Source organism: Typopeltis vanoorti, chromosome 10 (assembly GCF_054136105.1).
Source record: "Typopeltis vanoorti isolate ZY-2024b chromosome 10, IOZ_Tvanoo_1.0, whole genome shotgun sequence".
Classification (NCBI taxonomy): domain Eukaryota; kingdom Metazoa; phylum Arthropoda; class Arachnida; order Uropygi; family Thelyphonidae; genus Typopeltis; species Typopeltis vanoorti.
Genome location: NC_143558.1, coordinates 50,142,570 through 50,160,589, shown reverse-complemented (window position 1 = coordinate 50,160,589; position 18,020 = coordinate 50,142,570). Strand labels below are relative to the sequence as shown.

At 36.4% G+C, this 18,020-nt stretch overlaps 1 protein-coding gene across 1 annotated transcript in view; it reads right to left on the bottom strand.

The window, feature by feature from the left end:
• LOC150102409 (calpain-B-like) overlaps positions 1-18,020 on the bottom strand; it is a 913,019-nt gene that overhangs the window by 179,799 nt on the left and 715,200 nt on the right. The window contains exons 9-10 of the mRNA XM_090399770.1: positions 13,659-13,739; positions 9,914-10,014 (exon numbers count right to left, since the gene is read on the bottom strand). Coding sequence (XP_090255896.1) covers positions 9,914-10,014; positions 13,659-13,739 — 182 coding nt within the window. The remainder of the gene's footprint in view (positions 1-9,913; positions 10,015-13,658; positions 13,740-18,020) is intronic.

The following is an 18,020-nucleotide window of genomic DNA, read 5'->3' as shown; positions in this document are numbered from 1 at the left end:
ACTATACTTGTATTTCATTTTATTGGTATTTGTCCATTTGTATATATTTTATTTAAAAATTTGAATAATCTTTGATCAAATTTTTTTCCAGCAAATTTATACAGTCTGGAGTTTATCCCATCTTCTTCTGCTGATTTACCATTTTTTATTTTATTTAGGATATCTTTTAATTCTTTCATTGTTATTATATTATTTAAAATATTTTGTCAGTTTCTGGTATAATTTTTGTTGATGCCAGTATTATTTTTATTTCATCCAAAGATCTGTAAAGTAATCCAAGAATTCTTTTACATCAATTTCATAATTTATATTTGCAGTTTCTTTTATATCTGCATTCATCTGTTTTAGTATTTTATATGCATTATGTCTTATTTTGTATATGTCATTTTCTAGATATGATTCAAATTTTTCCCAGCTTTCTCTATGTCTCTTTCTGATTTCTCTCTTTTGGCTATTGCTCGTCTTTTTTTATATTCAATTTCATCTTGTTTTTTGCTACCATCTTTTAAAAGCCAACTTTTTATTGCATTGTCCCATATATGTAATTTTTTATTTTTATGATATTTTATGTATGTTTCTAGACTTTCATATGCTGCTGATGCAATAATTTCTTTTATAATTGTTTTTGTTATTCCATTCTTTCTCAATATCTTCATTTTCTTGTATTTTTTTGAAGTAGTTATTAATCCTCTGTTGGTATGATTTCTTATACTTGTACTTATACTTTCCTCTGGAGGGGAGAGGATAGTATATTTCTTATACTTTCCTCTGGTGGGGAAAGGGTAATTGGGAGAAGGGGGACAACATCAGGTAGCGCTGAGCCCAGTGGAGTCTAGAGGGGATTATGCTGGGTATAGAAATAGAAATAGTGGCATTTTTATGCTTTATACTAATGCCAGACGTATGCAGAATAAAGGAGAGGAATTGGTGGCACTGATAGCATCAGCCTGGCCAAAGATTGCTGGGATCACTGAGACATAGTTAACAGAAGAGGATATAATAACAGGGATAGAAGTAGCAGGATACAGCATTTTTGGCAGGATAGAAAGGGAAAGTGTGGTGGTGGAGTACTGCTTATGATAAGTGACGACTTATGTCCTCTAAGAGTGGAGGCTTTGGAACTAATGATTTTGAAAGCATATGGTGTGAGGTAGAGATAGGCAACAAGGGATATTTAGTGGGATGTTGCTACAAACCAAGGAGCACAGAGGGTGGGGACCAAGAGATGTTTAGACAGTTGAGCTTGGCAAGTGCAAGAAGAATGATTGTTATGGGAGATTTTAACTACAGCAGTATAAACTGGGAAGAGGAAGATGCATGTAGCAATAAGGGAATGAAATTTCTAGAATTCTTGATGGACAAATATCTTAGACAACATGTAATAGAGAAAACAAGAGGTTCAAGAGTTTTGGATTTGGTCATAGCATCAGAAGAGGTGATAATAACTGAGATGACATCTCTCCCACCAGTTGGAGATAGTAACCATGTGGTTTTGACTTGGAAAATGAATAGACATGCAGGAGTATCAAAGAGATGGGAATATATGTGGAATTATAAGGCAGGTGATTTGCTTGGGAAATTGTGAAGGACTATTTGTTAGCAGCAATAGTAAGCTGTATTCCACAAGTGAAGAAGAGGACAAAATTTGGTGTAAAGTGGATGAAAAACAATATTAAACAAGAACTGCATGTGAAAAAGAAAAAAAAAATCAGCTAACGCCATTTTTATTCCCGTATACGGGAGTAGACGAGGCCATTTAGCCCTATCTAACTTTTGGAGACTGAGTGGGCAGTTCAATCTCTACTGGTACCAATCAGAGATAGATGGCCCATGGCTATCACTAATTCAGCGGTACACAGTGAAGAGAGACGGCTCAAATGTGCCGCCATCTCATGGTCCCTAACCCTAACACAATATATTTAATGTCTGAAATAATGTGGGTTCTACGGTCGATTTTCTTGAGTTTACGGGACGAAAAACCCGAGTTTCCAGGAGGAAAAAACCCGCTTGCCCGTGCCAGAGATCGACTAACTCGGGAACCAGTCAAAAAAGGCTTAGAAAAATTTCCTCTAGTCGCCGACTAAACTCGAAAACAAATCTTCCTTCGTGCGGCCAAGTGCCGTGGTGTGCAAATGCCACATCCACTGAGCTACAGTGGATGTGAAAAAGAGGCTATGGAAAAGATATAAGGAGACAAGTTGGTTGGTTGGTTAATAGTTTATTTGGAAAAAAAACTACAAAGGTCATACTGTGCCATACTAAAGGTTACAACATTAGCATTTACAGAAAATTGTAAACAATATGTCTGTACATATTGTTTACAATTTGTACATGTGTTTGTACAAATTAATTATTTCTAAAAAATTAAAAACATCATGCAATTTGGCTGAGTGTATATGGTTTGGTTAGATAAGTGAAAATTTCATTACTCTCTCTCGTGTAAATTTTTGACAATCTGCCAGAATATGATGAATAGTGAGATGTGTTGCATTTTTCACATATGGGAGGGTCATCAGCTCTCAGTAAATGAGAATGCGTAAGTGACTGTGACCTATGCAGAGCCTAGCAAGGACAACCTCCTCCCTTCTCTTTGTACGTTGACTAGAATGCCAGTGTTTAATTTCAGGTTTAATGTTATATTGTTTGTTGATGCTTCTTGCCATGTTAACTCCCACTGAGCAATTAGCTTTGATCTTATAAGTTGCCTGTAGTCTGTATATGGAACTTTCAAACAGTATGTGGAGAAGGTATGAGGAGATTAAGCAGCTGCATCTGCAGCCTCATTTCCTTTGATTCTGATGTGGCTGGGAGTCCAGCAGAACTGAACATCGAAATTAAGGATTTTCATTTTGTGAAGCAGGTGTAGTATAATCCTATGTATAATCCACATCCTCATAAAGTACTCGATGTCGATTATACATAGGAGAGGAGAGACCTGTAAAGAGCTCAATGAGTCTGTATAAATTATGCACTTTTGGTAGTAGTTTTCTTTTATATGCACAAGTGCAAGCTGAATGGCCTGTAACTATTAATTTGGACTTGATGGAAAGGAATATGACTGCCCACTAGGATAGCTACTCCTCCATGAGCAGGACCATCTCCAGTTCTATCCTTACATACAAGAGTCAAATTCCTAAATGTACGGTCCTCATTGGGTCTTAAGTAAGTTTCCTGTAGACAGAAACAGAAAGGTTTGTGTTTTTGCAACAACATCTTGATATCGTCAGTATTCTGGTGGATCCCATGACAGTTCCATTGTAAAAATTTTCCTATTGTTTTGATTTTATTGACTTATCTGATTTTTGAGAGCTTCAGGGCTTACCTTTGTCAGATTTATATTTATCCACTGTTTTAGGGATGTATGGACGGCCAGTGTCCATCTCTTCCTCTGGTAGAGTGTTTAAAACATCAAATGTGTTAGGATCAGTTGGTATGTTTAGTTTGCTTTCAGTGGGTATCAAGGTATCCATTTTTTCTGTGCAAGTGTCTGGTGGTTTATCTTTGGGTGAAGTCTCCGTAATTTTTTTGACAGGCGAGTTTTCATTGAATGGGACCATTTTTGAAGTTCTCTCTGGAGTAAGGCCATAGGTCTTGTGACTAATGCACTCAACAGAGAAGCACTTGCAATCGTAAAGTTCAGGTATGGTGAAATTATCAAATGGTGGAATAGACATACATGTTTGAGTTGCTGTTGGCATTTTTTTAATTGTTACTTTATCAGCATAAGAGGATCGTAGAACAGGTGCCCCACATGGAGGGGAAGGAGACAGGTGAAGAGCAGATGCATGAAGAATATAAGACCCAGGCTAGGAGAGTGACTAGTATGGTAAGGAAGGGGAAACTGGAATATGAGAAGAGATTGGCCCTAAGATCCAAAGAAAATCCTAGTGACGTTTTTAGCTATGTGGCCAGTAGGAGGAGAAATGATTGTGGAAGAATGACATTGTGGAATAAAAATGGGAATAGAATGACTGATGCAGAGAACATAGTTGAATTGTTCAATGAACACTTTATTTGTGTATTTCATTCTGGAGGAGTAAATTTTAATGCTAAAGGGATAGGGCAGGTTCGAGGTTTAGAGGTGCAGGAGGAGAATGTGTTCCTCTGTTTTCACACCCTCCTTATACAGTTTCCGGTGGTGGTCCCTTGTTCTACTCCCCTCTCCCATTCTATGAAAAATTTCTTCTATGTCAAGCTGATAACAATCCCTCACTAGCTTATATATCTCAATCATATCCCCACCCCTCTCCTCCTATTCACGATGCTCTGCAACTTGCATTCTCTCAATCTGTCCTCATATTACACATTCCAAAGACCTCTGACTACCTTTGTGAATCTTCTCTGGACCCTTTCAAACATATCCTCATCACCATGAAAACTCGACAACTAAATCTGAGCACAATAATCCATATAAGGCCTGCTCAAGGCCTTATACAATGGAATCATAACCTCTTTATTTCTGCATGTCAGGGTCCTCCACATCACTGCCATTATCCAATGTGATGTCTTCACAACTTGTGCAATGTGGTCCCTGAATTTCAGGTCCTTGTCCACCATTCACTCCTAGAACCCTCATCTCCTCTACTTCTGTTCAAGTTTTCCCAACAAGTGTATACTTTGCATCCCATTGTTGCTTACCAAATCTCAAAACCTTACACTTTGCAACAGTGAACTGACAATTCCAACTTACCCGCCCAATCTTGCAATCTATTCAAGTCCTCTTGTAAGGCAATAACATCTGCTTGACTCTGCATTGCTTTCCTCAGTTTTGCATCATCTGTAAACAGCTGGATATCACTAGTAAAACCCAACCCAATATCATTAACATACAAATTGAACAAAAGTGGCCCCAAAACTGACCCCTGCTGTACACCACTAGTGACATTCCTCTTTTGGGATACTGCACCCCAATATACAACTTCCTGATACCCATCTGATAGCTAGCCACTGATCCAACTCATATGTCTGTTGTCTAATCCCATCTGTTTCAATTTATTTAAGAGCTTTTCGTGTGGCAGTCTATCAAAAGCCTTTGCAAAATCCAAGTACACCACTGTATATGCATCTCCTCTGTCCACGGTATTTGTCACTTTGATATAGTACATAAGTAAGTTAGTGAAAAATGATCTTCCCTTAACAAACCCATGCTAATAACCACAGAGAATACTGCTGTTATCAACTCATTTCTGTATCCTACTTCTCACCAATCTCTCCAGGACCCTCACCGCAACTCCGGATATATAATATGAAATGATGAGATCTAGAACTCTTGATCCTCGAGTGCCCTTCTTTACTTGCTACCTGAGATAGTTATCTCAGGTAGCAAGTAAAGAAATTTATTAAGAACTCGAGAAATTTATTTTCCTTATTCCTAGATGCTCTCTCTTCATTTTATTCTATACCACTATAATTAAAATTACCCATAATAATTACTCTTTCTTTGATCACTAATCCAAGTTGTTTATACATTTCTTCATCACCACCTTCCACATTCCCAGGCCTATAGCAACATCCAATTAAATACGTCATCCTCTCAACCTTCACGTAACACCACACTGCCTCATAACCATTGCCACTATTTCCCCCTTTCATATCTACCTTATGTGGACTTAATTCCCCTGCTATCATCAGCAGCACTCCCCCCTCCCTTCTTCCCCTTTCTATCCTCACGAAAAAACCATACCCTTCCATTTCTATTCCCATTACAATATCATCTTCATTCAACCATGTTTCACTTATTCCAATGATTTGGGGGCAAATAAATTCAATCACTGAAACCATTTCATCCCCTTTATTCCTGATATTTCTGGCATTTGTAAACAAACACAGCAGTTCATTTTTCGGTCTATAGCCAGTCCTACCCAAGCCATGTGTTGGTTGTGATTTCCCCACTACACCTGCCCAATCACCTTTGTCACCGCTTACCACATACTTCTGTTCAGTCTCAACTTCTCCACCCACATCACAATATACTCCATCTTCATACACTATTCACTGCCACTTTCAACATTCACTCTCTCTATGCCATGACTCCTTGTCCACCCAAGCTTCCCCCATTTTCCTGATCCTCTTGTATTCCCGTTATCTCTTCCTCTCTCACACTACTGTTCCACTGCCAACCACTTCTGTCTCTTCAGTACTATTCTCCTGATTTTTCCTTTCATCTCTTTCTTCTGATCTCTGACATGCATCACACACTACTTCCATCCAGCAACATTTTCTACAGCACATAAAATTAAATCAAATAAAACACAGCTCATCATGCCTGTATAATTTCATTCTACCCTCAAGCACATGCCATAAATCCACAAACTCCATTCCCTTTTCACACAACTCCGCTACATACCGTTCATTATTTTGGCTCTCCGTCACAACTCATCATCGTCATATCTAGGTAACACACAACCTTTCCTACTACACTGTTATCTTTCACTCTTCTCAATAGTCTCCTGTTATTCGTCCTCACATCCTTCTTATGTCCACTTAGATCATTCGTCCCTACAATCACAACTAACTGTCTTTCTTGTTTCTTCCTCATGTCCTATGCCTTAATTATCGTACTCATTCTCCCACCCGGATAGCAGACTTTGTGGACTCTGTCAGTAACCAGCCCTCTAATTATGGAGTCTCCATATACTACTATCCTGGAATCACTCGTAACTTCTTTTACTCTTTTTTCTTTCATTCTGTTCACTTGCACACTTTCATTAGTTTCCACTAGATGTCTAACATCACTCCACATATCCTTCATTTCATTTTTCATTTCCAATAACTGTTTCATTAAATCTTTCATTCTGACAATTCCACTCTCTATCTTGCTACCTCTTGTTCAGCCACACTTTATTTCCTTTTTCTCATTGATACGTTCTTTCACTCCCTTATCACTAACTTTTGCTTGCACATCTTCGCATTCTTTCACTCCTTTAGTTTCTCTGACTTTCGCATTTCTGTTTTTTGTAACTTTTTCCGTAACTATCGCTTTTACATCTTTACATTCTTTTACTCTCTCAGTTTCTCTTGCTTTCGTTTCATTTCCATTTTTTTTTACATAACTTTTCTACATCTTTGCATTCTTTTACTTCCTCAGTTTCTCTTGTGTTCATTTCATTTCCTTTTTTTGTAACTTTTTAATTTTAATCACACTTCTAATATTCTTTCATTCCAGTATATATAATGAGTTATTTTTGCTTTAATTGATTTATGGATCCAAATCATTAAACCAGCTTTTTCATGTATTTGTTTGTTCATTCCACTATACATGATATTGTAATTAGCTGTTTCTTTTGTTCCTTTAAGTTTGTTTCTGTAAAAACTGCAATTTCTATATTTTCGTCATTTAAAATTTTATCTAATTTTTCTTCTTTATGTGCTATGCTTCCAATGTTCCATGTAGCATATTCCAGTGAGTACTTCTGTCTAGGAAAGGGTATATGTTGAACTACAAGGCTAGTAATTATGAGAAACTCAGAAGACAGATTGCTGCTGTAGCATAGAATGGGGAGTTAGGTGGAAGTTGCTTGGATGCTATTTAAGAACTATCTAGTAGAAGCAATATCTGAATTTATTCCAAGGGTTAGAAGGTTATGTGTGATATGGATGTATGAAAAGATTAAGTATACAATATAAAGAAAGAAGGTATTATAGAGGCAATGTAAGATGGGTAGTAATCATCAATTTCACGAGGAGTACCAAGAACATTTAAGGGGAGTGAGTCAGTTGGTAAGGTTAGCAAAAGTGTGGTATGAACAACAGTTAAGTAATGAAGCAAAAAAAAAAAAAAAAACCTCATGACTTCTTTCGATATGTAACCAGAAAAAAAAAAAAATGATTATGGTAGAATGGCATTCATTGGAGAAAATGGTATAAGGACAACTGCTACAGAGGATATAGTTAAGATATTTAATGAGCAGTTCATATAGGTCATTCATCCTTGTATATGTGACATAATGGAGAGTTTGAGAGCAGGGAACGATGAATAGAGCTGACTGTGAGTGAGCAAAAGGTATATGAGGAATCGAGCAAACTTGAAGGTAATAAGACTATGAGATTTGATGATATATCGCCATATAGCATTTCCTATGAGAGACTTCCCACGTTGAGTCTTGATAGACTTGTGTTTCCTAGGAAGGACCTCCTGCGATGAGTCTTTTGACTCTTTGGAGGCCTAAATAATATTAATAATAATATTTTGAAAGAATGTGCTATGGGATGACATCTGCCTTGACATGTTTGTTTAATATAGGTTTGACATGGAGTCAAGTTCAAAAGGAGTGGAAGGAAGGGAAGATTGTATTACTTCATAAGGGAGGCAACAGAACTTAAGCATCAAATTACGAACCAATCTGTGTCAGGTGTTATGGTGAACGTGTTGGAGAGGCTAGTGAGAACCAGAATCTAGAAATGAGTTGAAAATAGTGGTATTATCTTTGGCGGACAGTACAGATTTGCTAAACGGAGATCTGGGCAAAAAGTAATGATGTCAGTTCAATGTGGAAAAGTGTAAAGTTATGCATTTTGGAGTGGAAGTACTTAAAATATTACCAGCTGTGTACTACATTGATGGAACAGTACTCCAAGAGATTGATGAGGCTAGGGACTTAGGGGTGTTGGTAGATAGGGAGATGAAGTTCACGGGGACACATTGCTAGGGTGTGCAAGATTGCACATAGGATTACTTGGTTGTTGAGGAACACACTGACATCCAGAGATGAAGAGGTTATTATTCCCCTTTATAAAGCGTTGATACTTCAACATTTGGATTACTGTGCTCAGGTCTGGTCACCTGAATTCCTTGGAGATGAGGAGGCTGTGGAGAGGGTTCAGAGAAGAGTGACTAAGTTGGTGAGTGATGTAAAAAATGCTCCCTACATTGATAGATTGAGAGCTTGTGGATTGCAGGGGTTGGTTGATAGGCAGAGAAGAGGGGATGTGATAGAAACATTTAAATTACTGAAAGGTTTTTATAGGATTGATGCAGGGGAAATGTTTCAGCTGTGTGATAGTGATGGAAGAACAAGAGGTCATCCCTGGAAATTAAAGAAGAGTGTGGTTAACAAGGGTGTGAGAACAAGGTTTTTTGCCTGGAGGGTGGTGAATGAGTGGAATTCATTGCCTGACTTAGTTGTGAGTTCTTCATCTGTAAATGAATTCAAGAAGAGATACGACAGATATTGTTTTGCTAGTTTGGGTCTCCTGCGATGAGTCTATGGGCTCCATGGAGATACCCATAATAATAATAATAATAATAATAATAATAATAATGTTTTAGTAATCTACTTACTTATTACAATAAGGCGAAATGTTGCGAAATGTAAGGTTTTAAAATTTGGAAAACAAAGATGGGATGTAGAATTTACTCTTAGGGGATATATTGTTGCAGGTAGAAGAAATAACAGATCTTTGGGTGATGGTGGATCAAGATCTAAAATTCAATTGACACACTGCCAAAACTATGAGAACAATACAACGAATTCTGATATGATGCCAGGGACATTCTGATATGATGACACTGACTTGTAGAAGTAAGGAGATTCTGGTTCCATTGTATACAGCCTTGATTAGGCCACATATGGACTACTGTGCACAGATTTGGACACCTGGTTTTTCAAAAGGATGAAGAGATAATGGAAAGGGTTCAGAGGCAATTGACCAAAATAATTTCTGATCTCTGGAATGTTGAATATGCAATTAGTGGATAAGAGGAAGAGGGATGATATGATAGAGATGTATAAGTTGGTAATTGTTGTTAAAGTATTAATGTTGAAAAGCTTTTCATACAGCATTGGGAGAACAAGAGGTTATTTCTGGAAGCTGTATAAGGAGGTATGAGCAAGGGAGTGAAAATCAGGTTATGTTCTCTATTTCATATATATTATTTTATTTTCATAATTTTTATTGTTACAGAAACACTCACTTATCACTCCATGCTCCTTTCCACTCACATTCATTACCCCATGGATTTCTGACCCTCAGCAGTGGTATTTTGCCTGTAATACGAGGAGTACTTATTTCAACCTGTAATTTTAAAAATCAGACCTGAGCAAATTCAACAAATTATTTTTTTAAACAATTATGCACTTTAAAAGTAAATCACTCAACTACCATACCTTTTATTGTCTGATCAATTTATACAATTCTTTAAATTTAAAGAAATCTATCATTCTATGTTTTAATTTTTGGCCAGACATATTTATTAAATGTGTGTGTGTGTATGTGTGTGTGTGTGTGTGTGTGTGTGTGTGTGTGTGTGTGTGTGTGTGTGTGTGTGTGTGTGTGTGTGTAAACATAACAGAATACTATATATGGGCAAAATATAGTATATAGTATTATGTTTATAGTATAATATAGTAAAATATGATAAAAAATATTATAATAAGATGCATTAATCTTAAATTTAAAGATTCAAGAGAATGATAACTTGAGCAGACTTCTCACAGTGAGTCTTGATGCTCAATGGAGTTCAAATTAAAAACAAATAATAATAATACTTACAATTTTAGAACAGAAATTAAAAAAAATCATTTATTATTATTATTACCTGATACCTCCAGGGAGTGTCAGTTAATAATAATTACCTCCCTCGACGAGTCAAGGGACTCATCGAGGGAGGGCACCTACTCTACAACTTTCTGTCTCCACCACTCAATCCACCAACTACAACAAATCGTAACTACCATCATCATCTACACCAATGCCATCTACCACTCACCACCACTAGTGTTTCCACAGACAATCACAAATATCCATGCCCGCGGAGGGATTCGAACCCGCAGGCTGGAGAGTGGATATGCTAACCACTCAGCCAAACAGGCTGGCATTTAATAAAAATGTATAATACAATGTTTAATAGAATAATCCCACTACTGCCAAGTTATTTTTAAATCTTCCATAGTGCAATTGGAAGAATGATGGTACATTGCACCGTTCGATTGGAAAAGGTCTAAGTTTGAAGGTGAGTTAGCTGATCTCATATGGAGGTGGCAGTGTTTTTCTCCTGGGAACTCAGGTTTTTCATCCCACATACAGACAAATCAGCCTTGAGTACACACACAATTTACAAACAAAAAATACTAATGGTAGTGGTGGTGGACAGTAGATGATGGTAGTGGTGGTTCGCTGTAGTTGGTGGATTGGGTGGTGGAGACAGAGAGTTGTAGAGAGTAGGTATGCTCCCTCGATGAGTCTTTGGACTCTGGAGGTGTCACATAATAATAATAATAAAACATTTCTATTATCTATTTCTACAAGAAGTGGAAACATGATAAATAAAGAATTCTTCAACCAAAAAACAGCTTAAGGCTTCCCTCAAACTTTTTTCTTTTGTTTGTTTAGAATAATCAGAATGTATTGCTACACTTAATAAATTTTTCCCAGCAATATCAGTATATGTGGCAACAATATATGCAGCCTTAATTACTTCAGCTGTGATTCCACTTCACATGCCAATGGAATCTAAGGAGGTAATTAAGGCTACAGATGAAAAAGTTTTAAAGATTGATTGTAAGCATTTGGAAGAGTAGCATGGCCTAGATATTGGAGAAGGACTACAAGAAACTATAGAACTATTCAGTTAATCTCTCATGCAAGTAAAGTTCTACCAAAAGCTATTCTAAATAGGACTCAGGCCAAAGTCAAGGCTGAGATGACTGAGGAACAAGAAGGTTTCAGAAAAGGCATCGGTACTAGAGATCAGATCCTTTGCTTTAGGCAGATGATCGAGAAATATAGAGAATTTAGACTCTCTTTGGTGATGATTAATGGACTCAAAAGCTTTTGACAGCATTCAGTAGTGTGAAATTATGGGAGGTAATGAAGTAGTGGCTTTCCTCAACAAGTTGTCAGAATGATAGTTAACTCACATAGTGAACAAGAAATCACAGTAAGAACTGGTATAGAATCAATTAACCTGATTCATGTAGGCAAAAATACCTATTTTTATCTCTTTCTTTCCTTATACTTCTCAATTCATCTTTCTATACATCATCTGCCTAAGGCAAAGGATCTCATCTCTGGTGCCTTACCTCTCCTGAAACCTTCCTGTTCCTCAGTCATCTCAGCTTTGATTCTTCAAATACTGCATCATTTAAGCATCTTTTCAAAGCTTCTCAATGCAGTGCAGATATCCTTCCCATTCAACAACTGATACCATGGAACCAAATATAGTATTCTCTTGTGTCTGTCATACTTTCCAGATTTGTAGTTCAGTATATAACCTGTTCTGATTGGAACATCCATATATTTGGCTACTTTTCAGGTACGGCATGATCACTATCACCAAATGTGGCCAAACAGCCACATCCTTAACTGAGGCACCTTCTAATGCTATGAGCAAGCTTAACATTCTTTGTCCTCAAGTTGCTTCTTTCACATGATGCTTGAGAAAATTGTCACATAACAGCTCAATAAATTCTCCTTCATTCATATCATGAATTTTCTCTGTTACTCAGTCAACATTCAGATAATTTAAGTCACCCATAATAATTACTCATTCAGTAATAATATGTGCTGATAATTTAGTGCTGATAATATTTATATGCTATAATATATGTGCTGATGATTATTCCCAAGGGTCAAATTCTGAACCAACATATCTTTATAGATATTATGTAGATATGTAGAAAATGTGATGAAGTGATATATTCAAAATCAGTTTCTTCACAACAATAATGTTTCAACTCATTCTGTATTCTGTTACAAAAAAAACAGAATAAGTTGAAGGAGAAAATTTCTGTCAAAAAAATGGAATAGCTGTTTCCAGCACCATACAATGTTTTTCTTTTTTTGCAAAACTCAACATGGTGCTAAAGAGAAGATTTAATGATATCATCACAATTAAAAAAATAAATAAAATAAAAATATAATAATAAATAAATAAAATCACAAGACTAAATGTACTTGCGAAATGATGCAAAATGCAGGGCTTTGCAAAAATTTTTCAAAATTTGGGAGCATCTTCAAAGGGGACAGCTTGCTGTTCCATGTCCCCTTCAATACATCAAATGTGAATGCCATCATCTCAGAAAAAAATATACAATCAGAAAATTTTTTGATCACCTCATATATAGGCTAAGACTACGGTACATAAAAAGAGGCAGGGACAGTTCTCATCACATGGAATATAACTCGAATACTTATACAAATATGTATCAAATAACCTATCTGAATGGACTGATTAAAAAAAAAAAAAAAAAAAGGTTTTTTTTTTTTTTTTTTTTTTTTTATCAGTCCTTGGCAGATTCTTGGCTGAACATGTTTGAAGTATTCAAGAATATGTGCAACTGCAGCAATGTATAAATAATAGTTGTTTCAACAAATGCATATCTTTGGTTATCAATAGACAAGCTAGTTCTAGCAACAAGTTGGTTCAACAGCCAATCAACATATATTGCTTGTTAAAGAACCAATAGTATTCCCAGAGAATCCATTAAAAAGAATACTTTAAATGTTTCATCACCCAAAGGGTGCAAACTGGCTACAGCAGTGTTAAGCAGAATAAGAAACTTCCTAAGTGGTGAACTAGACTAGCTCAAGTTTAAAAACAGATATTAAGAAATATGTTACAAAAAATATTTTAAAAATGAAGACTACAAGAAATTCGTGAAAATTCTCCCTTCATAAACTCTCATGTAATGATTCTCTTTTTAAGGTATTGAACTTACCAGTCTAACTCCTGTAATACTGTACGCATGGCCTTTAATTAGCCCATTTGGTAATTCAAGTTCCAGTATGTTTGGATCAGGCTGAAAAAAGAAAGTTAAAAAAATTATTCAGATTCTAGAAATTTAATAAGTATGTAAGCACTCTGAATGAGAGGATGTAGATGTTGCATGTGCCAGAATACATGGCACACTTAGATACAGTATAAAGAACAACAAAAGTTTTACTTGTGACAGTGCAAGGCTGTTTTATTTAACTAACTTTGCTTGTATATACTGGTATTACATTTTTACCTATATATATGAAAAAATTATCATGACTACAGCCAAATGTGAACATAAATTTATTGGCAGTATAATAATAAATTATATTACAAAAAAAATGCTATCAATTTCGTGCAAATTAAATTGCAATATGTTTTTGGCAGTAGTTACAAATCTCCTAAGGAAATAGTTAAGGAATTAATGTATAGTGCTTATAGAAAACTATGTGGAGAGACATTTCAGTATGGCATATGCCCACCCCGAACCACGATGCAGCTCTCATAACGTTGTACTATACTTAGCACCAAGTGATTCAGGAGTTCTTGAGGAAAACTGGCCTCCTCCTCCTCCAGAACAAGGAAAAGGCCTTGTTTGTTTTCTATAGGAGAATTTCCAGAAGCAATGCATCTCCATATGGCATCCCAAATGGGTTCTGTGGGGTTGAGACTGGGAAGCATGCTAGCCACTCGATTCGATTAATATCCTTGGATGCTAGTGTAGCATTGTTATCCATAAAAATTAATTCTTTGCTACAGCACCACAGAATAAGATTTTTCATATAGGCAAGGTTTAAGGCATGGATTCGAAGTATATCCCTAAATAGGTACAAGTCAATAATAGAGTGCAACAGGAATCTATTGTGTGACCATTATCGTTAACTTGTATATTAATGAATTATATTAACTCGTCTCATCTCATCTCCTTTATACCCTCTTTTACCTTGCGGTGTCGAGGGTCCATTGATCATCGGACCTCAATCCGTTTACAGGATAAGGTGGTCAGCCCTATGCCTCAGTATATCCTATGGCCTGTAGTGTTACGTTCTCAAGGCCAGTTTGCCTGCTTTGCGGGATGAAAAACCCCAGAATAAACTGAGGAAAAAACCCTGCTGTCCACGCCCAAGACTGGCTAACTTGGCTATGGCTGAGGAAGATCCTTCAGCTCCTCACGTCACCGACGGGAATCGAACCTAGGACACTCCTTCCCCAGGCATATGGTTGTGAAGCGCATAGCCACTAGGCTAACCGCGCAGACAATTATATTAACTTGTATATTAATTCTATTGGGAAGAACTATGAGAAGTAGAGCAAATGTTGTGGCCTTGCCGAAGGATCTCAATAGACTGTATGCAGGCAAGAGTGGAGCTATCAGTTTAATGTTGCAAAGTTCAAGGTTCTGAAATTTCATAGGCAAGGTTGGCAAATATAGGCAAATGAAGAATGCAGATTATACAATTAATGGGGAAATTTTGAAGAGGTAAGAGATTGGGAATGTTGGTAGACAGAAACTTAAAGTTCAGGGGTTACACTGCTAAAATTGTAAGAATATTCCAATGGATTATTGTAATAATGAGGAAGACACTGACATGTAGAAGCAAAGAGGTTATGGTTTCCTTGTATAAGGCTTTGATTAGGCCGCATGTGGTGGACTACTGTATACAGATTTCTTTGCCGATTTTCAAGGGGATAAGGATGTGTTGAAGAAAGTTCACTAAATCAGTGTAAGGTTCTAAGTGTAAGGTTCTAATTGCAACTCGCAGAGCTTTGTGAATAGAAGAATGAGAAGAGATATGATTGACATGTAAAAGTTGGTGAAGGATTGTTACCAGATTAATGTGGAGGAGATTTTTTATAGAGTAGAGGGAGACAAGGGTAGAACAAGAGGCCATTTCTTGAAGCTGTATAAGGAGGGTGTGAGCAGGTATGCAAGTTCTTTGCATGGAGAGTGATTGGTGAGTAGAATGCATTGCAAGAAAGTGTGGTGAATGCAGAAACTGTGAATGGATTTAAGACATGATTTGATGATCTTTTTTTTTGCATGAGCTCTCTCATGCTCTACACGCATGAAGAGTGTAGAGCTCCTGCAATGAGTCCTTTGAGGCTTTGGAGAATATGGTACTAATAACATTGGCCATAAGATCCTTTGGTCCATGGAGGTCAGGTGTTAAAACTTTCTGAACAGGAATCTTATATCAAACTGAATAAAAGTCAGGATATAGAAGTCAGGCCATGGAGAACATAGTATTAATAGCATTAGCCATAAGATCTTTTGGAATAACGTTAAGTTGATACACAGAAGCAACTACAAAATCAAACACCTTTTTAAACAAAGTGTCAAAGCATCCTTCATTGTCTCAACCTCATTGATGGAATATCCAAGCCCAAAATCTGGGAGATTGTTATTAGCAACTGTATATAAGTTATATATATATATATATATATATATATATATATATACAGGGTGTTCGGGATAAATTTGACATATTTATAATTAATTATATTTTTCCGTAAGTTACATGTATTAACACACACTTCTCTTCATTTAAAAGTTTGGACCCTTCTTCATTCATATACAAGATGTCAGAAAGGATGGATAGCTGGAACCCACCTGAATCATGGAAGAGAATAACTTGTATCATGATGATTCGTGCCCGCCATCAAAATAAGGATATTACGACTGCTGCCCAATGCTCCCTGAATACAGTAAAAACAATCAGGCATGAACTAGAGACTTGCAATGGTGACTACGAGGATGTAGCAAGAAGAAAGATCCCTAGCAGACGATCTGATTGCGTTCGTACAGCAGAATTCCTCGCAAATCTGCAGGAACAGGTGTTGAAGAACCCTGGCATTGGAATTCGGGCTTTGTTCGTGGAGTTGCTAACTGTAGTCAAGCCCTGGATAACAAGGGTAGCCAATGGTAGGCCGTATGTATGGCAGCAGGATTCAGCCCCTTGCCACACCTCTGGGAAAAGTCAAAAATGGTTGTCTGAAAATTTCTACGACTTCACCAGTCCAAATGTTTGGCCTCCAAACTCCCCAGACCTTAACCCCATGGATTATTTTGTATGGGGCGCAGTTGAAAAAGACACCAATCGCACTTACAGTAATACAAAAGCCCAGTTAATGGATAAAATTAAAACAGTTTTTGCGGCCCTTCCCAGGGAGACTGTAGCATCAGCTTGTTCGAGGTTCCGAAGCAGAATTGAAGCTGTGATCGATGCTAATGGTGGTTATTTTGAGTAAATCTTGTTGATAGTATTGTAATTAACTCTGCCTGTAATGTTTTTTTGTCAATTCATTAAATTTAATAAATACAAAGAAGATTTTCTTTTTCCTTACGAAACTGTCAAATTTATCCCGAACACCCTGTATATTCATGCTTTTTATATACTGACTGAGATCCAAGAATTAGAATAAATAATGAAATTTATTAAAATGCGCAACATGTTTCATCATGGTTGCTGATGTCTTCAGGAGTGATAGAACATAGAAAGCCAATAAAAAACACTGTAAAGAAACAGTGAGTCACTATAAAACCATAAATTATAAAATTATAAAATCGACTCTAAACTATAGTTATTTTGAACTGGAGCTACAGTCCATGTTAAAGTTCTATTGCTAGAAACCTGTGCCCATGTGATTTCATGAGTGTGCCAATATCTGACAACAGAGCTAAAAGAGTAAGGCAAATTATAGCTGAGGTTACTGTTTATATGAAGATGGTCCATGACAATCTCTTTAGACTTGATTATGCGATGTTCTACCTCGTCGTGGCATATGTGCAGGTTTGAAGTTGTTGTCGAGTTTATCTTATGTTGGCGGCCTTCATTTGTGTTAACCGAAAACAGGATCTGGCTTGAGAGGGAACTAGCTCCAGTTCTTTTATACGCAATGTCTCTTTGGTGTTCCTCGAGACGTAGGAGGATATAAGTTTCAGTAAGGAAATACCTTGAGTAGACATATTACTAACTATTATAATAATGGAATTAACTCACGTCAATTATTCTTTATTCGTAGAATTTTCACCTGAGTATCACAGGCATCATCAGTACAGGTACAAGGCTAATTAAACAATAACTGTTATATTAACAAAGCGCCATCTAAGTAGCAAAGGTTAAATTTCCTAAATTTATTTAATTATTATTATTATTTATTTATTTTTTAATTATTTAGATTTAATTATTAAATAATAATTATTTAATTATCATAATTTTAAAAAAAATTTTCTCCCTTTTTCTTTCTTTGTTTTTTTAATATATATATATATATATATATGTGTATACAATTATATGTTAGGAAAGATTTGCTGCTTTATAAA